Source organism: Mya arenaria, chromosome 6 (assembly GCF_026914265.1).
Source record: "Mya arenaria isolate MELC-2E11 chromosome 6, ASM2691426v1".
In the NCBI taxonomy this organism is placed as follows: Eukaryota; Metazoa; Mollusca; class Bivalvia; order Myida; family Myidae; genus Mya; species Mya arenaria.
The window spans coordinates 35300155-35319098 of NC_069127.1; the positions used below are offsets into that span (position 1 = coordinate 35300155).

The window sequence follows — 18944 nt, forward strand, 5'->3', positions numbered from 1 at the left end:
CTGTTACTAAAAATAGAAAAACGGTTTCCGGACGATATTTCATGAAAGGCTAGACAGATTTGAACAATTTTTGGTACACAGGTATAACATCAGAAGATACAGTTTGGTACACAGGTATAACATCAGAAGATACAGTTTGGTACACAGGTATAACATCAGAAGATACAGTTTGGTACACAGGTGTAACATCAGAAGATACAGTTTGGTACACAGGTGTAACATCAGAAGATACAGTTTGGTACACAGGTATAACATCAGAAGATACAGTTTGGTACACAGGTGTAACATCAGAAGATACAGGTCAAGTTCGATATTGGGGCTGGTGGGGCCAAGGTCAAGGTCACTGTTACTAAAAATAGAAAAACAGTTTCCGGACGATAACTCATGAAAGGCTAGTTTTTCTTGTCAGCAGTGTAACTTCTAAATTACTCAATAGATTTAAATAAAACAATACATGCATGATAAAAGAAGATGCAGTGTGCAGTGACCTTGGAGTTATGGCCTCTTTTCAAAGGAATGGTTTGCCATTCCTGTGTCCAGGCGGCATTTGGGGGTATTCGTCACTCCTGTGACAGCTCTAGTTTCATTTGCAAGTTTCAATTTGTGTGAATTATGTAAGTAGAGTATTACGAGATTTTTGGACATATCTAGCTCTTATCATATCAAATAACAAGCAGTAATATATAGCTTAAAATTTTAAGACACATTTTTATTTGTTTTAAATTTAAAGCTATAACATTTCAAATAACATATATTCTTGTGATATTTTTGTATGTCTGAAGTTAAATCGAAAAAAGGTAAACGTTCTGCTTGTGAGATAGCTATGAAACTTGAAAGTGGTATGCGATAACATTATATAATTACGAAACAATGTTCTAAACATAGTCAAGGTACAGTACATTTATAAAAGCAACTGAACAAAACCATGTGACTAAACAATACAGCATCAATATGGTTACATTTAAGCGTGAAGTAGTTAATGTTAACACATTACCCATCATACAATAGATATCTCTCTTAATTCCATGGCCTTATACACATAAATGGCAAGATTTCTGTTTACATTAACATTTTGCAAATTATATAATAAATTTAGGTTTATTTGGTGCCGAATAATAATATGTTTCAAGTGTCGCTTAATCTTAGATCTTAATACAATTGACATTCAGGAAAATATGAAATCTTATAAATTACATGCAAGACATTATTTTTTTTCACAGTGCAATATTGCAACTTGTTTGTACCATCTGCAGGTTTCTATTTTTAATCTATCTCTAATGTACATACAGATACTCATATTCTTGACAAAGCAGTCTTATATTTACTATATTAACATTTGACAAATAAGAATAAAATTTAAAATCTGCAAACATTATGTATGATCTAGCTATAAGTAGCAATACTTAACTCAGATATTCACATTTATCTAAATATATCAGTTATTTGTTGTTTGACTGCAGACATAAATAAATTAACACCTCCAACACCTTGGTTCATCCACACATGATTAAAGCCTAAGGATTGGAGTAAATGTCTTACCAAAAAAAAGCCCATGATTTAAAGTTTGGATTATCATCTTAATCACAATACATTTGATAATAAACTATTCTGACATAGTCACCATTTGCACAATTTTCATCCAATATATTATTACACTTGTAGAAAATTAAACTAAAATGTTGCTGTACCTAACTCTACCTATACAAAATTGTTCTAAGTTTGTGTTCTAACACATAATAAATCCTTACAAAAATTCAGGTGTACTCTTACTAATTGAATTATATTCTGTAAATCCCAAACATCTGAACCATAACTTAAAATCAGAAAAAAATGAGTTTATCAAACAGAAACAGATCTAGTCTGTGCTTAATTGACAAAGAAGGGTATTTAATTAAACATCTCTTCAGTTTAGATATCATTTAAAGAGCTTGTCCTGATATTGTATCAAATGTGGTTGAAAATGACCATTCAGGTGTAAAAACAATACCCAGATAAGTAAATTTATTATTAACTCTTGACCATAATACAAAAATGGTAAATTCATCCTCAATTTTCCTCCTTTTTTAAAAATCAAAACTTTAGTTTCACAGAATTTACACTTAACTTCCATCTACCACAATAAGCTTCTAATAATAGTACTTTTGTAGTCCTACCTCTGACTCAGAAAAAAATACAATATCATCTGCATACAGTAACAAGAACAACTTAAGAACACCCATATCAATGCCACCAAAATCATTTGTAATCATGTACTTTTCAATATAATTTAAATACATGGAAACTCAGAAATGAGATAATGATTCCCCTTGACATACACCAAAAAAATTATCAAAGCCTTCACTGATAACATTTATTACCACACTTATCATGCAATTTAACACTTGTATACATATATCCTATTATATCTAACATTTTTCCTCTTATTTCCAGCTTTATAAGTATATACCACAGGATGTCTCTCACAACATAATCAAAGGCTTTAGTAAAATCAATAAATGCCGTATATATTTTTTAATTATTACTGACAATCATGAAATAGTGCCTTAGCTGCAGGACAAATATATTATCAACAGTGCCCATATTCTTTCTAAAGCCAGCTTGTTCTATGTTAACATGATATTTTTCATCCCATTCATTTAATCTATTATTTAAAACCTTTGTAAACAATTTTCCAAACATACTTAAAAATGTTATCCCTCCATAATTTCTAGCATTGTTGACATCACCCTTTATATGAAGGGGTATAATATATCACTTGAAAGACTATTTTTTTCTTGGAAACAAGTCACTTCAAACAATTTACTAAATAAATTACATTATAAAATTTGTACAGTGTTCATTCATTGAACAATATTTGAACAATTCATTCAGAAGATAATCAGGTCCAGCAGCTTTTCCATTATTCAGTTTTCTACATGCTTTTCTTCTTTCATGTACTTGTATTGGAACATCATCAATTCAGTAAACATAACATCTATTTCTCCATTCAAGATATATACATAGAGTTCATTACATCCTTGTAACCTAATAGATATAAGCTGGGTTAATTACACACTTTGTTTGCCTAATAGAAATAGATTCATGCCATATTTATCTGCTCTACTTTATTAAGAGCAAACAAGGTAATTATACTATAACTTATTATGCTTATACATAAATAACTTACAAAAATCAGCTAGGTCAAGGCTGAAAATGTTCTAATTTAGTTACCCTGCGGGTCTAATGCAATTATGGGTGAATTCTGCTAAAAGCCTGTATAGAATTAAATTATTCATAGAAGCAAATGGAAAAGCTGACATGGTGCTTCATTATTGAGTAAATGATAGTTGACATCGTTCTTCATGGGGTTCTTTAACCAGAAACATGTCTCGACAAACTAAATATTACTGGTAGAAGGTCCCTTGCAGGTCAAGAGAGAAACCAAAATTGTTCTGAACATTTTAAGTTTATGCTCAGTTTTATTTTAGTTCTTTGTAAAGGAAGCTGATGGCTGAAATGGATCACTGTAGAGTCCGTTTCCTGGGTAGAAACCAGTTATGGAATTGTACTAAAGAATGCCATTTGTTGTACAAAAAAAAAGACCATTTGGCCATGAAACCTCTATGAGATAGATGTAGTGAATGCTCTGTGAGAAAGAGTTATTATTTAGAGTTATCTCTCATTACTGAGCCCTCAATATGTCCACTTCCAATCCAAGAGGGTTAAAGATTTGAATGTTAACAACAATGAAGTAAACAATGTTGTTAACGTAAACATAGTTCTGAACAATTGTCCCATTATGTATAAGTCTGAAACAAAATGTTTGATAAGGTACATAACTCTAGCTGTGAAAATTGTCTAGATAATATATTATTATGGAACCCTTGTTCAACTTAAAAATTCCCACAGATGTTCCCTCAATGGCAGCTTGTTTCATTTGAAAGGTGAATAAACTGCATAGATTGTATACCAAAAAAAAACATGCCAATGTTTGCCCCAAGGCCAATCATTTGTTTTGAAAGGTGAATAAACTGTGTAGATAAAATGTATACCAAAAAAAACAGCACTAACATTTCCTCCATGGCAGCTTGTTTGATTTGAAAGGTGAATCAATAAGTAGATTGTATACTAAAAAAAACATCAATGTTTGCAACGTGGCCGATAGTTTCATTTGGAAGGTGAAAAAACTGCGTAGATGTATACCAGATATTTGGATTGCATGTATTGTAAAGGCTGTATGAAGCTGCAAGAAGTGTTTACTCTGACTTGTTGTAAAAACAAATATCAATAACAGGTAATATCAGTCACTTGACATCATTCTATACTCAGATATCAATTAAATAAACATGGCCCAAAATAGAAATATCTGTCATTGAACTGTATTTGTTCTACAGCAACTATAGATTTTAATCTCATAATTCTTGTTTCCATAGTTAATCCCAAAAGAGTTAAAGCACCAAAGCTGAAGATAGGCAGAAGAGAAGAAAAAAGTGATTATGAAATGGCAAAGTCTTTGACGCTGATATAAACTCGAATGAAATATCCGAAAGTCGTTTTATACCATCCTTAATATCCTTTGTGTCATACGCCATTGCCCGTTATGTCTGAAGCCAATCCTGAAATTATCAAATCTTTGGCTGACTGATGTTTTCTCTTTGCCCATAGACATTCCCTTTTTTCCATTTTTGTCCATTCAGGTTTCTAGAAATTTCTTGACCTTCATAGAAAAGGATGGTTAATTTGACAAAATAAAAAGAAGTCCAATTACTTGGCTATGATGAAAAGCTTATTGCAAGATCTATTATAGCTCATGATGTTTGTTTGTAACATTAAGTTAATTGAAGATTCACCCTTGAAAAAGTATAAATATTTCGGAACAGACTTTTTCTTGCTCATTTTAAATCCAGTCTGAGTAGCTGAAAGTTAACGTTGAGGACACAATGAAGATGCGGAAAACACCGAAGTAAAAGTTGCTTGTGGCTTGTTTTAAGATTCCCCTACTACATTTCAGGTCCAGCCTGACCTTGATGAGCTGGAGGTCAACATGGAGGACAATGAGGACGCAGAGAGCACCAAGTCGGAGGTGAAGCTCGGAAAACTGCAATTCTCACTCGACTATGACTTCCAGAAAGGAGAGGTACAGTAAAATCCCTTCATGCGACCACCCTGTTTTCATGACCAATCTGCTAGTGAGACCAATTTTTTTTCAGAACCAATCTTTTTCCTCTAAAATTCAATGGTTGTTAACCTTGAAAATAAATATTGACATCCCTTTATTCAGTAGTTCGACCACTTAATCCAGTCTCTTTTAATTAATCAAATGTTAAATTGATCTGTTAATGCGACCTCAGGCAATTTATCAACAGGTTAACATGGAAGTAAATAATAAAAACTTACTTGTTTTTTTTAAATTGTCTCTATTTTGAAGAAAAAAGTAGGGATATTGTGATAGCTACGGTGCTGTTGTTGCTACCCGCATTGTCTTTGTGCAAACACTTTAACATTGGCCATTACTCAAAAAAAATAATATTAAACTGAAACTTGGTACACACGTTGCCAGAGACAATACTTATGTACAGCAATTCCCAATGCAATCAAACAAGAAACTGATGGAATAAAGCATGATTATAATAAAATGAATAATGTTTGCCCGAACTATTGGCATTTTACCATATCTGTGTACTGCAGACAGAAAATCAGGAATAGTGCAGATTTGCCTGCACAGGATATTAGAAAAATATTTAGACAAATCAAAACAGGAGACCAGATAACACATTCTACAGACTTTCAATCAACAAAGCAAGACTCCTTTCCTATTTTGTTCGTGTTTCTGAGAAAGGTACATGGAAATCAATGCCAGGAATATTCTCTGGAGAAATAGCTGCCTAATTAGGGTGTAGCCTTGTTTTCATATACAATCTTTATATCATGCAAACTGTATCTGACTTTCCTAATTTAACGCCTAGGAAGAAACAAAAAGAGGATAGGTTTCAGCCTTGTTGTTTTCAAAGTTGTCATTGGCATTGCTGATGTGCAAAGAATTAAAGTTTTGCCATAAATAAAAAAAACTTCTATAAGTTAAATGGAACTTGGTACCAATATTGCCAGAGACAATTGCCATATCTCAAAAAAAGTTATAGATATTCTAATGAAACTTGGTACCAATGTTGCCACAGGCAATTGCCGTATCTCAAATACCTTTATTGACATTTAAATGAAATTTGGTACACATGTTGCCACAGGCAATTGCCATATCTCAAAAACCGTTATTTAAATGAAACTTGGTAGCCATGTTGCCAGAGACAATTGCCATATCTCAAAAACAGTTCTAGATATTTAAATGAAACTTGGTAGCCATGTTGCCAGAGACAATTGCCATATCTCAAAAACAGTTCTAGATATTTAAATGAAACTTGGTAGCCATGTTACCAGAGACAATTGCCATATCTCAAAAACAGTTCTAGATGTAAAAATGAAACTTGGTAGACATATTGCCGGAGACAATTGCCATATCTCAAAAACAGTTCTAGATGTAAAAATGAAACTGGTAGCCATGTTGCCGGAGACAATTGCCATATATATCTCAAAAACAGTTCTAGATGTAAAAGTGAGACAATACACAAATGTACAGCAAGGCACACAACTCTAGCTGTATATATTGTTGAGTTCTGTCCCATTTTTTAACTGTAAAATTACAGACACGCACTGTTGTTTTCTCCATGGCGTTTTTTTTAGAAATAAATTTTGATTTTGTTTTTGTTGAAAAACATCCTATTTAGTGTAACATGATGTTAAGTTAATCCCAGATCTTAAATATTACAGATACTCGTGGTTTACCAAGTTTGAAGGTCATACTAAGTTGAACAAGATATTTTTGGAAGTAATTAATTATCTTTAGCAGATTCCAGGATCAAAATGTATAAGCTATCAATCTTTTATATTATTAAATAATGAGATACTTGTAATTATACAAATGGTTTCAAGACAGACCTACGGCAAATTAATATTGAGATTTATCTTAATTTTGTAAATACCGCACAATTTCCATAAGGACTTATTATATAAGTATGTTTACAGAAAATGTCAACTCTGTCAATCCATTAAGAAAATTGGTTTAACATTTTCAGCCAGTATTTTAACTGTGGCTTTACACAAAAAGATAAAGAGTCTGAGTGAGTGACGCCATCAAAGTAATTGTTTCAAAATTCACAAATCTTTGACCTATAAACATATGAAAGGTGAGGTAAATCATGGATAGAATCTAAGATGTTCCAAGATTTCTCTCCCCTGGTGTAATTTAGGCTGAAACTAGGGCATTTGGAACGCCTCGGCCATTTTCCATTGAAAACAGCCTCAGATATTTCCCCGTACATCTACAGAAGTAGTTTGTAACTTTCTAAATAATTGAATTATTTAATTGTAGTGATTAACGTGTATTTTGTATATCTAAGTTAAATTGATTGCCAATTAAGTGTTTTATTGCATAAATAATTAAGATTCATTACTCATTAAATTTATCTGCTAAATTGAAATTACGACCCGATCTACTTGCAGTGTTTTTAATGTTAAGATTTCTGACATTGTAAACTGCCCATATACATCCGAGTTTGTTTTCGATGGAAAATAGCCTTGTTGTTACAAATGGTTAAAGGTTAATTTCCATGAGGATACCCTTTTAAATTTCTTGTTTCAACATGAGATTATGGCGGGAGAGTTTGGAATGAAACTGGGGACCTGGGCCAGTATTCAATATTGATCTTATCCTTATCCTTAGACATGCCTCAGTGATTCCATTCAGCCTATTGGTCAGCTAAATATACTGGCAAATCAAAACACTTAAATCCTAATTTTAAATTTAAGTTCAATCTAAGTTGCTTATTGAATACGGCCTTAGAGGTATCGTAGCATCTCAGGACCCAAAATATATTATGCAGGTAGCATGGAACTTCACACACACTTAATACTTCAGCTGTCAGCCTTAGTCATCGAGGTTGATGACCTGCGTGTGTCAGGAACGGCTTGTCCCTGTCTGCTTAATGTTACATTTCTCTCTATATATAATCCAATTGTTGGTATGAGTGATTGAGGCAGTCAACTACCGGGCAAGGCCATGTTTGGATTGGAATGAGAGATTCAGGAATCATATATGCCTAGCATGGCCAGGTTGGGAAGATCACTTCTGACCTACAGGTCGTTTACCTCCTCTTATTAGAATTTACAACATCTATATTCCAACTATGGGATTAATCAAGGCTGCCAACCTACCAGGAATGGACATTTTGGGAACGTCGGCCCCTTCCATCAAGGTCTAACTCTATAACCTCACACTCGTCTGTTTTCCAGCTGTCTGAAGGAGCTATCTAAACAGCCGACAAGATACATGAACCTTTATTTAAAGTCGGATATTTGTAAACCAGAGACATTAGCTCAATGAGCTATTTTCTGACATACCATGGGTGGATATTTCTTGATTGTCAGACCCTAACTTAAGGGTCTTCCTGCTTCTTAAGTAACACCTTCTATATTCCAGCTGTCTGTAGGAGTGATCTAAACAGCAGACCTACCTGTGTCAGATATTTCATGACAGTCTTACCCTAACGTTAAGGTCTTCCCGCTGATTAAGTTACACCCTCTATATTCCAGCTGTCTGTCGGAGTGATCCAGGCAGCCGATCTACCGGGGATGGACATGTCAGGAACGTCAGACCCCTATGTCAAGGTCTACCTGCTCCCAGACAAGAAGAAAAAACATGAGACAAAGGTTCACAGGAAAACACTCAACCCCGTCTTTAATGAGACCTTCATCTTCAAGGTATGTTGAGGTAACCAGTCAGGTTGTGAGGAATGTTGAGGTAACCAATCAGGTTGTAAGGTATTTTGAGGTAACCAATCAGGATGTTAGGTAAGTTCAGGTAACCAATCAGGTTGTGAGGTATGTTGAGATAACCAATCAGGTTGTGAGGTATGTTGAGGTAACCAATCAGGATGTAAGGTTTGTTGAGGTAACCAGTCAGGTTGTGAGGTATGTTTAGGTAACCAGTCAGGTTGTGAGGTATGTTGAGGTAACCAATCAGGTTGTGAGGTAGTTTGAGGTAACCAATCAGGTTGTGAGGTATGTTGAGATAACCAATCAGGTTGTGAGGTATGTTGAGGTAGCCAATCAGGTTGTAAGGTATGTTGAGGTAACCAGTCAGGTTGTGAGGTATGTTGAGGTAACCAGCCAGGTTGTGAGTAATGTTGAGGTGACCAGTCAGGTTATGAGGTATGTTGAGGTAACCAGTCAGGTTGTAGGGTTTGTTGAGGTAACCAGTCAGGTTGTAAGGTTTGTTGAGGTAACCAGTCAGGTTAAAAGGTATGTTGAGGTAACAAGTTAGTTTGAAAGGTATGTTGAGGTAACCAATCAGGTTGTGAGGTATGTTGAGGAAACCGATTAGGATGTAAGGTATGTTGAGGTAACCAATCAGGTTGTGAGGTATGTTGAGGTAACAAGTCAGGTAGTTAGGTATATTGAGGTAACCAATCAGGTTGTAAGGTATGTTGAGGTAACAAGTCAGGTAGTTAGGTATGTTGAGGTAACCAATCAGGTTGTGAGGTATGTTGAGGTCACAAGTCAGGTAGTTAGGTATATTGAGGTAACCAATCAGGTTGTGAGGTATGTTGAGGTAACCATTCAGGTTGTGAGGTCTGTTGAGGTAACCATTCAGGTTGTGAGGTATGTTGAGGTAATCAACCAGGTTGTAAGGTATGTTGAGGTAATCAATCAGGTTGAAATGTATGTTGAAGTAATCAATCAGGTTGTAAGGTATGTCGAGGTAATCAATCAGGTTGTGAGGTATGTTGAGGTAACCAGTCAGGTTGTAAGACATGTTGAGGTAACCAGTCAGGTTTTAAGGTATGTTGAAGTAACCAATCAGGTTGTGAGGTATGTTTAGGTAACCAGTTAGGTTGAAAGATATGTTGTGGTAACCAGTCAGGTTGTGAGGTATGTTGAGGTAATCAGTTAGATTGAAAGGTAAGTTGATGTAACCAATCAGGTTGTAGGGTTTGTTGAGGTAACCAGTCAGGTTGTAAGGTTTGTTGAGGTAACCAGTCAGGTTGTAAGGTTTGTTGAGGTAACCAATCATGTTGAAAGGTATGTTGAGGTTACCGATTAGGATGTAAGGTATGTATAGGTAACAAGTTGGCATGAAAGTAAAAAAAAACAACTATATTTACAGGGACTTTAAAAGAGAAGAAAAAAAGAAGAAGTTTCTTTCTTCTTACGAAAGAGGCCTTGCAAGGCATCTGTTATTTGGTGGTAAGACGCCATGCTTGGCATGCGTAAATTGGTTCTGAAGGCTTTTCTGTCAACTTGTAGCATATCATTACTGTTTCAGAACCAGTAATTCTGTCTCTGATATTGTATTGAACATGCCCATTAAGATATACTTCTCAGCAGCGTTCATTGCTTTTTCAGGAAACATTAAAGGCTGAATCAATACTGCATCTAAGGCTTTTTACTATCAGCAATCGTTTTAAAGTTTCAACAGTTTTTTTTAAGTTCTTGAAGATACTACTGATTTTGTTTATCTTTTATGTAGAGTTGAGTTTACTGATCGTTTTTTCATATTGAGGATTGTATCCCAGGAGATTGAACTTGCATGTTTTGAAAATGAAATATTTCTTTTTTGTTCCAGCGATCTTTAAATGCAAATAACATTAGAAAATTGGATTTGTAAGAAATAATAATGTGTCTTTGAGCAGTTATTTACGTTATGTGATTATTTACGGAATTTTCCTGGGAGAACACTGTTTTTCATCTTTCTTTATTGTCTTTGATGTCGGCAGCGACATCATTCTTACACAAAATATCTTTGATATGTTTCTATTAAAGATATTAAAGATGCACTCTTACTCCCAAATAAGCAATACCAAAACTACAATAAGAAAGGTGTGTAAAACACAGTATTTCTTCCTTTTTTAAAACTTAAAGCTGCACTTTCACAGACTAACGGTTTAAGCCATAAAACATTAATTTTCGAATGAAAATCTGCAATCTGATCTTTTGTCAGCAATCTTCAATCATTGTTTTGCAGATATTTACACAAAAAATTTGCTCTTTCCAAGACATAAATTAAAAATGGTATATCTGTGAGAGTGCAGCTTTAATAGAGTCAGTCAATTTTCCAAATTGATCCTCAATTTTGTTCAAACAACCAATAAATATATATAATAATAAAAATTATAATCAAGATTTTGTGCTCTTGTAGGTTCCATTTGCTGAGGTGGCTTCAAAGACACTGGTGTTTGCTGTGTACGACTTTGACCGATTCTCGAAGCACGATCAGATTGGACAGGTGCAGGTTCCCCTGAACCAGGTCGACCTCGGGAAAACCCTTGAGGAGTGGCGCGATCTCGCTAGCCCGGAAAATGAGGAAAAGGTCGGTCACTCAAGATAAAAAGTTTGTTAGTCTGTTTTTGAAAGAAAATCAAAAATATTGTACATTATAACCTTGTTATCTATAATGGAGTTCTTTTTTCTTGTTGTATTGTGAAATCTGTAATGTTTGCTGCAATTTGAAAAATTGGTACAAAGACCTTCATGAAACTTGATATATTTGTTTCAATCAACAATATGCACATCTGTAGTAATTTAAACTATAGCATGTTGAAGTCTTTGTCAAATCATACAGCTTTATAAATGACCCAAACAATTACTAATGAGTGTTAGCAGTTGCATTTAGACATGTTAAGTTTTACATCAATAAGTGCTAGATGTTTTAAGCTCGACTTTTAAAAATAATAAGGAGGTTTTACTTCTCGCCCGGGCGTTGGAGTTTATGGAGGACTTCCATGGGATTGCATTATGTTTGTATAAGTCCTCAGATGACCTATTGGCATGGGTACGCACCCTACTAAAACCATAATACTTAATTATACTATCAAAGAGTTAAATAATTATAAAATAATTGTTTTCAGTTGCAATATCGGGAAAACTATTTTTTTGTCCAAAAAAATGAGCGAGTCCCTTTAAATGTTTCATTTAACAATATGATTTTTGCTTATTTATTTTCATATGTACATTTCTTCTGACTCGTGGTGGTAACAGATTGTTTAATTAATAACAATTTATGGATATGAACATTTGCATGACGTACATTATGATAATGATTCACTGTCACTTCACAAATGGTTTTAGCCAGGTTTTATAAAGGGCAGGCTGCTGCAGAAGAGGGACAGGGTGAAAAGGGCACGTTGTATAGGGCTGAGAAGAATTTGAACTTGATGAATTTGACATAAAATATTAGGAATTGTGTTTAGATAAATATAATTAGGATTTATCTGCGATATTTAAAAAAGAGTTTGTATGTATTTATTATCATAGTATGGGACTATAGGTTTTAAATAAAACAAAATTATTTGATTATTTGAAGCATTTGCATGAAGGCAAAAGGGTGCCAATGCTGGACCTCCATGATGGCAAAAGGGTGCTACCAAAAAGCCTGTAGGGTGAAACACCATTCCATAACTCGAACCAAAACCCTACTTCACATAAACATAAAGTAAAGTTGAAGAGTTAAGTCCCTTGTTGGAGAGTGTTTTTTTTGTTTCCAGTTGTACATTATTATTATATATAATAAACTCTCATATGACAATGGTTATGAGTGGGCAGAGCTTAGCCATGCTATAACTAGCATGTGGATAAGTTACAACACTATTCTTTAACACAAATGCTAGGTATTGAATGATGTCCTTGACGCTATGATACAATACTGTTCACATCCCACCACCCGATTGATTGAAATTAAACACTTGTGCTGACTATTAAAGCTGTACTCTCACAGATATACCATTTTCACAACTTTTTTTTTTGTCTTGGAAAGAGCAAATTTTTGCGTAAATATCTGCAAACCAATTATATATGATTGTTGACAAAAAATCAGAGATTACCATATTTCCTGATTGGTTACCTCAAAACAAAAAATAAAAAAGTTGTCAAAACGTCCAATCTGTGAGAGTACAGCTGCTTTTAATACCAAAACCATTGTTCACTTGAAAAATGCAAATGAACTTGCATGTTATATAACATTTGTTGATTTTGTGTGAATACCTTTTGATTTAGTTAATTTTAAGGTATACATGTTATGCGTAAAGACATTTTGTACAATTTTACCACTGCTTTGAGAGAATGCTATTTGAAATTGTGTGGTCTTAGATAAGAAAAAAAATCAATAAATTTTTTATTCTAAATGCATGCTTGATAGAATCACAAAACTGGGATTGCAAGGCATGTTTTGGGATTTACATGATATAATAAGACAAATCTAGCTGTTGCATGCCATAAAGAAGGCATTCATGACATTTCGCTTACTATGACACTTTGTCGAATAAGACAATTCTTTGAATTTAACGTTGCCGTTAAATATAGCAATATTTAATAAGAATTTCCATGTAAAAAATTATTTCACAGGTCGCTTCATCACAAGTGAAATATATTTTATTCTTACAATCAAGCCGTAATAGGGATTGCTATGATATTTTTATGAACTAATACGTGAATAAAGATGTGTAAGACCAGTGAAAAATAACAAAGCAGATCAATAAGCATAAATTAAACACTTCAGTTACAAACTGTGATACCAATTCTCTATTAAGATTGCTAGTTTTTAACCAGGTTTTCACATAGTGAAACCTGGTTAATAGAATGGCGAACGTCGTTGTTCGGGTGGGCGGGCTTCCGGGCGGCGTCAAACTCACCTATGAAACTGAATAACTTTAGTAAGGGTTGACATATCTTGACCAAACTTGGTCTATGGGAAGAGTTTATGGAGACCTTTCATGGGATCGCGTTTTGGGTCCCTAGGGTCAAGGTCAAGGTCACTGTTACTAAAAATAGAAAAACGTTTGAAACTGAATAACTTTAGTTAGGGATGACATATCTTGACCAAACTTTGTCTATAGGAAGAGTTTATGGAGACCTTTCATTGGATTGCATTTGGGGTCCCTAGTGTCCAGTCAAGGTCACTGTTACTAAAAATAGAAAAACGGTTGAAACTGAATAACTTTAGTTAGGGATGACCTAACTTGACCACACTTGGTCAATAGGAAGAGTTTATAGAGACCTTTCATGGGATTGTATTTGGGGCCCCTAGGGTCAAGGTCAAGGTCACTGTTACTAAAAATAGAAAAAAGGTTGAAACTGAATTACTTTAGATAGGGATGACATATCTTGACTAAACTTGGTCTATAGGAAGAGTTTATGGAGACCTTTCATGGGAATGCATTTGGGGTCCCTAGGGTCAAGGTCACTGTTACTAAAAATAGAAAAACGGTTGAAACTGAATAACTTTAGTTAGGGATGACATATCTTGACTAAACTTGGTCAATAGGAAGAGTTTATGGATACCTTTCATGGGATTGCGATTGGGGTCCCTAGGGTCAAGATCACTGTTACAAAAAATAGAAAAACAGACACAGGCCGAAGTTCTTCTGTCAATCATTAAAAACCTGGTTTCGTCGCATTGCGGTGTTTCTTGTATTATTAATACAACACTTTATTATCAATATCTGATGTTGTATTTGTGGAATCATTACCAGTTATCACCATAAGACCAAATATCGCAGTGTTAATTATTGTTTTCGACACTACTTTATACAATGACCAATAGTCATAATACAACTATTGTCTTATTTAACAAACTGTCAGATTTGGCAAAGTTTTATTATCTCATTAGTTTTCCAATTTTGAACTTGATTTGTTTAAAATATAAAACAACCTTGATATTATGAATAATGTTGGTAGTTTTTTATATGAAATATAGAATTTAAACATGAAAGATGTAGTAAGTTATGCTTTCCACAAAAGTATTATTTGCGGCTTTTAATTACATGTACATGTACTGTGTCGGTTCAAAGCCTGTATTTTCTTTGACCTGTTGCACTCTCTGGTGTTTTCTCCAAAAGATAAAATATTCTTGCATATTAGAGTGTGTTTCCGGTCATGTGACCAGTGCTGAAAAACCCCATCTTACATACCCCATGTTAGATGAGTCACGCGCAACAACGCGCCACTTCTTTTTTCATTTATTGTATGGTTTATGAACAATATATTATGCCATTTCAATAAAGCGTAATCAAATATATATGTTTGCATGACTTTTAATTAAAATTAAACATAAATAATCGCTATTTTTAGTTATTCAAAATTACTGCGCCTCATTACCGGCTTACGCATGTGCCCTCGGGTCTGATTTTTCTATCCGTACCGCAAACACATGATAGATACTTATAATCCTGTTAATATGTGTAGCAATGTTTAAAGGCTCAATGTCTTTCAAAACTGCAGATCTTACATTCACCCCTTATCTGCATCAGGGAGAGTCCTGCCTAGAATCTTGGAATTCAGTACTTGTTGCAACATATGTCAAAGAAATTCAGAGCTAAATATATCTTCAAATAGCTAAAAAAATGTTTCTCATTTTGATTTATTTAACATTGTTGTTGCTTTTTCTTTCACAGGAGAATAAACTGGGGGACATTTGTTTCTCCCTTCGATATGTTCCGACAGCGGGGAAGCTGACTGTTGTCATTCTAGAAGCCAAAAATCTCAAGAAAATGGACGTCGGTGGACTGTCAGGTGAGAAAATGGCTTACCCTCTTGTAAAATTAATAAATGATATTAATATTGTTGTAACCAGCTGAAACTTGGTGTAAGCTGTGCTTGAACATTTCCTGGCTTGGAATTAAAGTACTGGTGTCCTTTTTGAGAGGCGAACAAAAAAACAAGTTGGGCTCAAACCCATGATCTCTTGGGTGAGAGCTGGAATTAACCTTTACTACATCGCAAGATGAAAACTAATTATTAAGACTATTAAGGTATAATTATGCGTCCCCCTCTCAGAATAGTCTTTATTATACCCCTACAAACGAAGTTTGAGGGGGTATATAGGAGTGAGCTTGTCGGTCAGTCTGTCTGTCGGTCGGTCTGTCGGTTTTCATGGTTTCCGGACGATAGCTCATGAAAGGCTAGACAGATTTGAAAAATTTTTGGTACACAGGTGTAACATCAGAAGATACATGTCAAGTTCGATATTGGGGCTGGTGGGGCCAAGGTCAAGGTCACTGTTACTAAAAATAGAAAAACGGTTTCCGGACGATAACTCATGAAAGGCTAGACAGATTTGAACAATTTTTGGTACACAGGTGTAACATCAGAAGATACAGGTCAAGTTTAATATTGGGGCTGGTGGGGCCAAGGTCAAGGTCATTGTTACTAAAAATAAAAAACGGTTTCCGGACGATAACTCATGAAAGGCTTGACAAATTTGTGCAGTGTGCAGTAACCTTAGAGTTATGGCCTCTTTTCAAAGGAATGGTTTGCCATTCCTGTGTCCAGGTGGCATTTGGGGGTATTCGTCACTCCTGTGACAGCTCTAGTTTTATAGTTCCAACTGTTGACTAATCGATTACATACTATTAAATTGTTCCCAAATTACAGATTTATTAGTACTCAAACCATTGTAGATCAGGTCATCTGCTGACACAGCCCCAACATTTCGTAACTGATGATTTAATTTTCAGGAATTATAAGACAGATTGCTTTGAATACAGATTTCTACAGTATTTCAGACGCTGAGGAGATTTGCAAGCAGAAATAATGAATATTTAACAAAACAGTTGCACTTTCAGTTTGGCAACCAGCCAGACGGTCAATCCTACAACAGCAACTTAATTTGTCTGCTGTAATGGCTGAAAGAGTTACCAAAGATAATACTATGTTGTCTTATTGAGATTTTGTCTCCTTATAGATTCTAACACAATCCAGAGAACTCTGTTACCAGTAATTGATAGCAGCCAATCGTATAAAACTTTGTTAAGTTTCGTTGTCCACAGGTTTACACCTGATGGCTAGTTTGTATATTTAAATGATTTGATTGGTTAGTAGCCATTATTGGATAAATCTTGACCAATCAATAAGCAGTTGTGCTAACTTCAACCAATCAAAGGTTTAACTTGTTTTATACCATTGGCTGCAGATTTCCTTGCAAATGTATCATGTATAAAGTTTTGAAACAATAACGAATCAGTTTGTTGGTATTTTTTGAAGTGAAAGATTTAGTTTTTTAGCTGCATCCACAATGATTTATACTGTATTTTACCATAATTTTCAGTTGATAGAGAATTATTCTAAAATTATGCAATCGATTATTGGCAAACTAAATTTATAAACAATCGATAATCTACAATGCTAGATCATTGTTTTATTCCTAGCAAAAGTATTTCAATATTTTATATTATGACCTTTAAACTTTAAATTTTAACTTAGTCACTAGAATAGGTTCAGAATTTTCATTTGTATTGTAATACTATTGTAAGTCTAATAGTGTTAGTACGTTTTATAACAAATGCATATTTTTTGAAAATATTTTTTTATGACTGAATTTAATTAGCATTTTAGTTTCAGACTCAGTTTAAGCTTGTATGCCTTTTGAAGAAAAAAGTTTGGTCATAGAACAAATGCTGTTTTTGTGTTACTTAAATATGAAACTTGGTATATATTATCACTTAATAATTTCATACATACGTGAAAAGTAAGTGCCATAACTCTTGCTAAAATGGTGCACATATTTGTATTATGTGATGAGAGTAAAAAACCCCACTAAAACTGTGAAACCGATGCTGTTCTTGTGTTACTTAAATATGAAACTTGGTATACATTCGCGCTATTCTAATACACACATTAATAGTAAGTGCCATAACTCTTGCTAAAATATTTGAACAGTTATGTCCCTTTCAGAAAAATCAACACACTTGGGCGTCCCCTAACAGTGCTTAATTGTCAAAGCAGTTTTATGCCAAATATTGATTTTTTAGTATGACATGTTTTGTTAAATTTTGATATTTTAGAAAAAATATTTTCATTTCATGTTTTTATATTTTTGACACATACATTAATTCTACTACATCATCCATGCAGATCCGTATGTGAAAATAGCTCTGTATCAGGGGACTAAACGACTCAAGAAAAAGAAAACTACAATTAAGAAACGAACACTCAACCCCTACTTCAATGAGTCTTTTACGTTTGAAGTACCTTTTGAACAAATTCAGGTATTTTTTTATCACTGGTTTCAGGGTGTTTTGTTTCTTCGTATATTTTTCATATTTTTTTGTTTGGTTTTAGTTACATGATTATATTCTTTATTGCAACTTGGCACAAACTTTTGGGAGATATATTTTAATATATAACAAACCTTACAAAAAGCACTGCTCTGACTGATACTCTTAGCCATGTATGTAAAAACAATCATGTACAAAGCGATCATGTATAAAAAAAATAAATAGTGAAACAGACTCGATAAGTTTGTGCCAAGGTTTTCATTACGTTGTTATTTTAATAACTTGCTTATAACGGTTTTCAGGGTTCTTATTGCTAAAGCATGTAGATATTTATGCCTCAAGCTGGGCGATTTCTAACTCCGCAACTATGATCACCCGTATTTTCTAAAAGAACAAAAGCTTTGCTTAATTTTTCTCAGAGAATAAAAGCCCACAAATTTGAAGCATGATGAACTGTCCACATTCTTTAGCACGTTTTTTCGGGATTTGGATGTGAAAACGTTGTGGCCACTTTGAGCTAAACTACACTCCACGGGTGGGTTTAATGACAGAACATGAACTTTGTCAACAAATTGTTCTTGGCATCATAGACATGACCTTTAATATTGGAAATTGTTTTGTACCATAAAAATCATGGTGTAAATGGCAAGCACTTTCTAAATAAAATATCGCATGTTTTGGTGCAAGTTCTGTTATTAAACACTGTACAGTGGAAAACCGTTGGCTCGATATTCCAGGGACTCAGGCCAAAATACTTTGAGCCTCGAGAATATCGAGCCAAGCGGGATAGTGTTTACTGAATTTTTTTTTTGTTTTGTTTGGTTAAAGAAAGTCGTGTTTATCTTGAGCCAACAGATTTCAACTGTA

General features: G+C 34.2%; 1 protein-coding gene across 6 annotated transcripts in view; it reads left to right on the forward strand.

Annotated features, from left to right (window-relative positions):
* Positions 1–18944, forward strand: part of LOC128237403 (synaptotagmin-1-like) — a 58341-nt gene that overhangs the window by 30166 nt on the left and 9231 nt on the right. For 5 of the 6 annotated variants that reach the window (XM_052952921.1, XM_052952916.1, XM_052952918.1 and 2 more), the window contains exons 4-7: positions 4991–5116; positions 8623–8790; positions 11228–11398; positions 15477–15594. In XM_052952921.1, coding sequence (XP_052808881.1) covers positions 4991–5116; positions 8623–8790; positions 11228–11398; positions 15477–15594 — 583 coding nt within the window. Of the gene's footprint in view, positions 1–4990; positions 5117–8622; positions 8791–11227; positions 11399–15476; positions 15595–17934; positions 18069–18944 lie in introns of all 6 variants that reach the window. The other variant, XM_052952917.1, reaches the window with a different exon arrangement.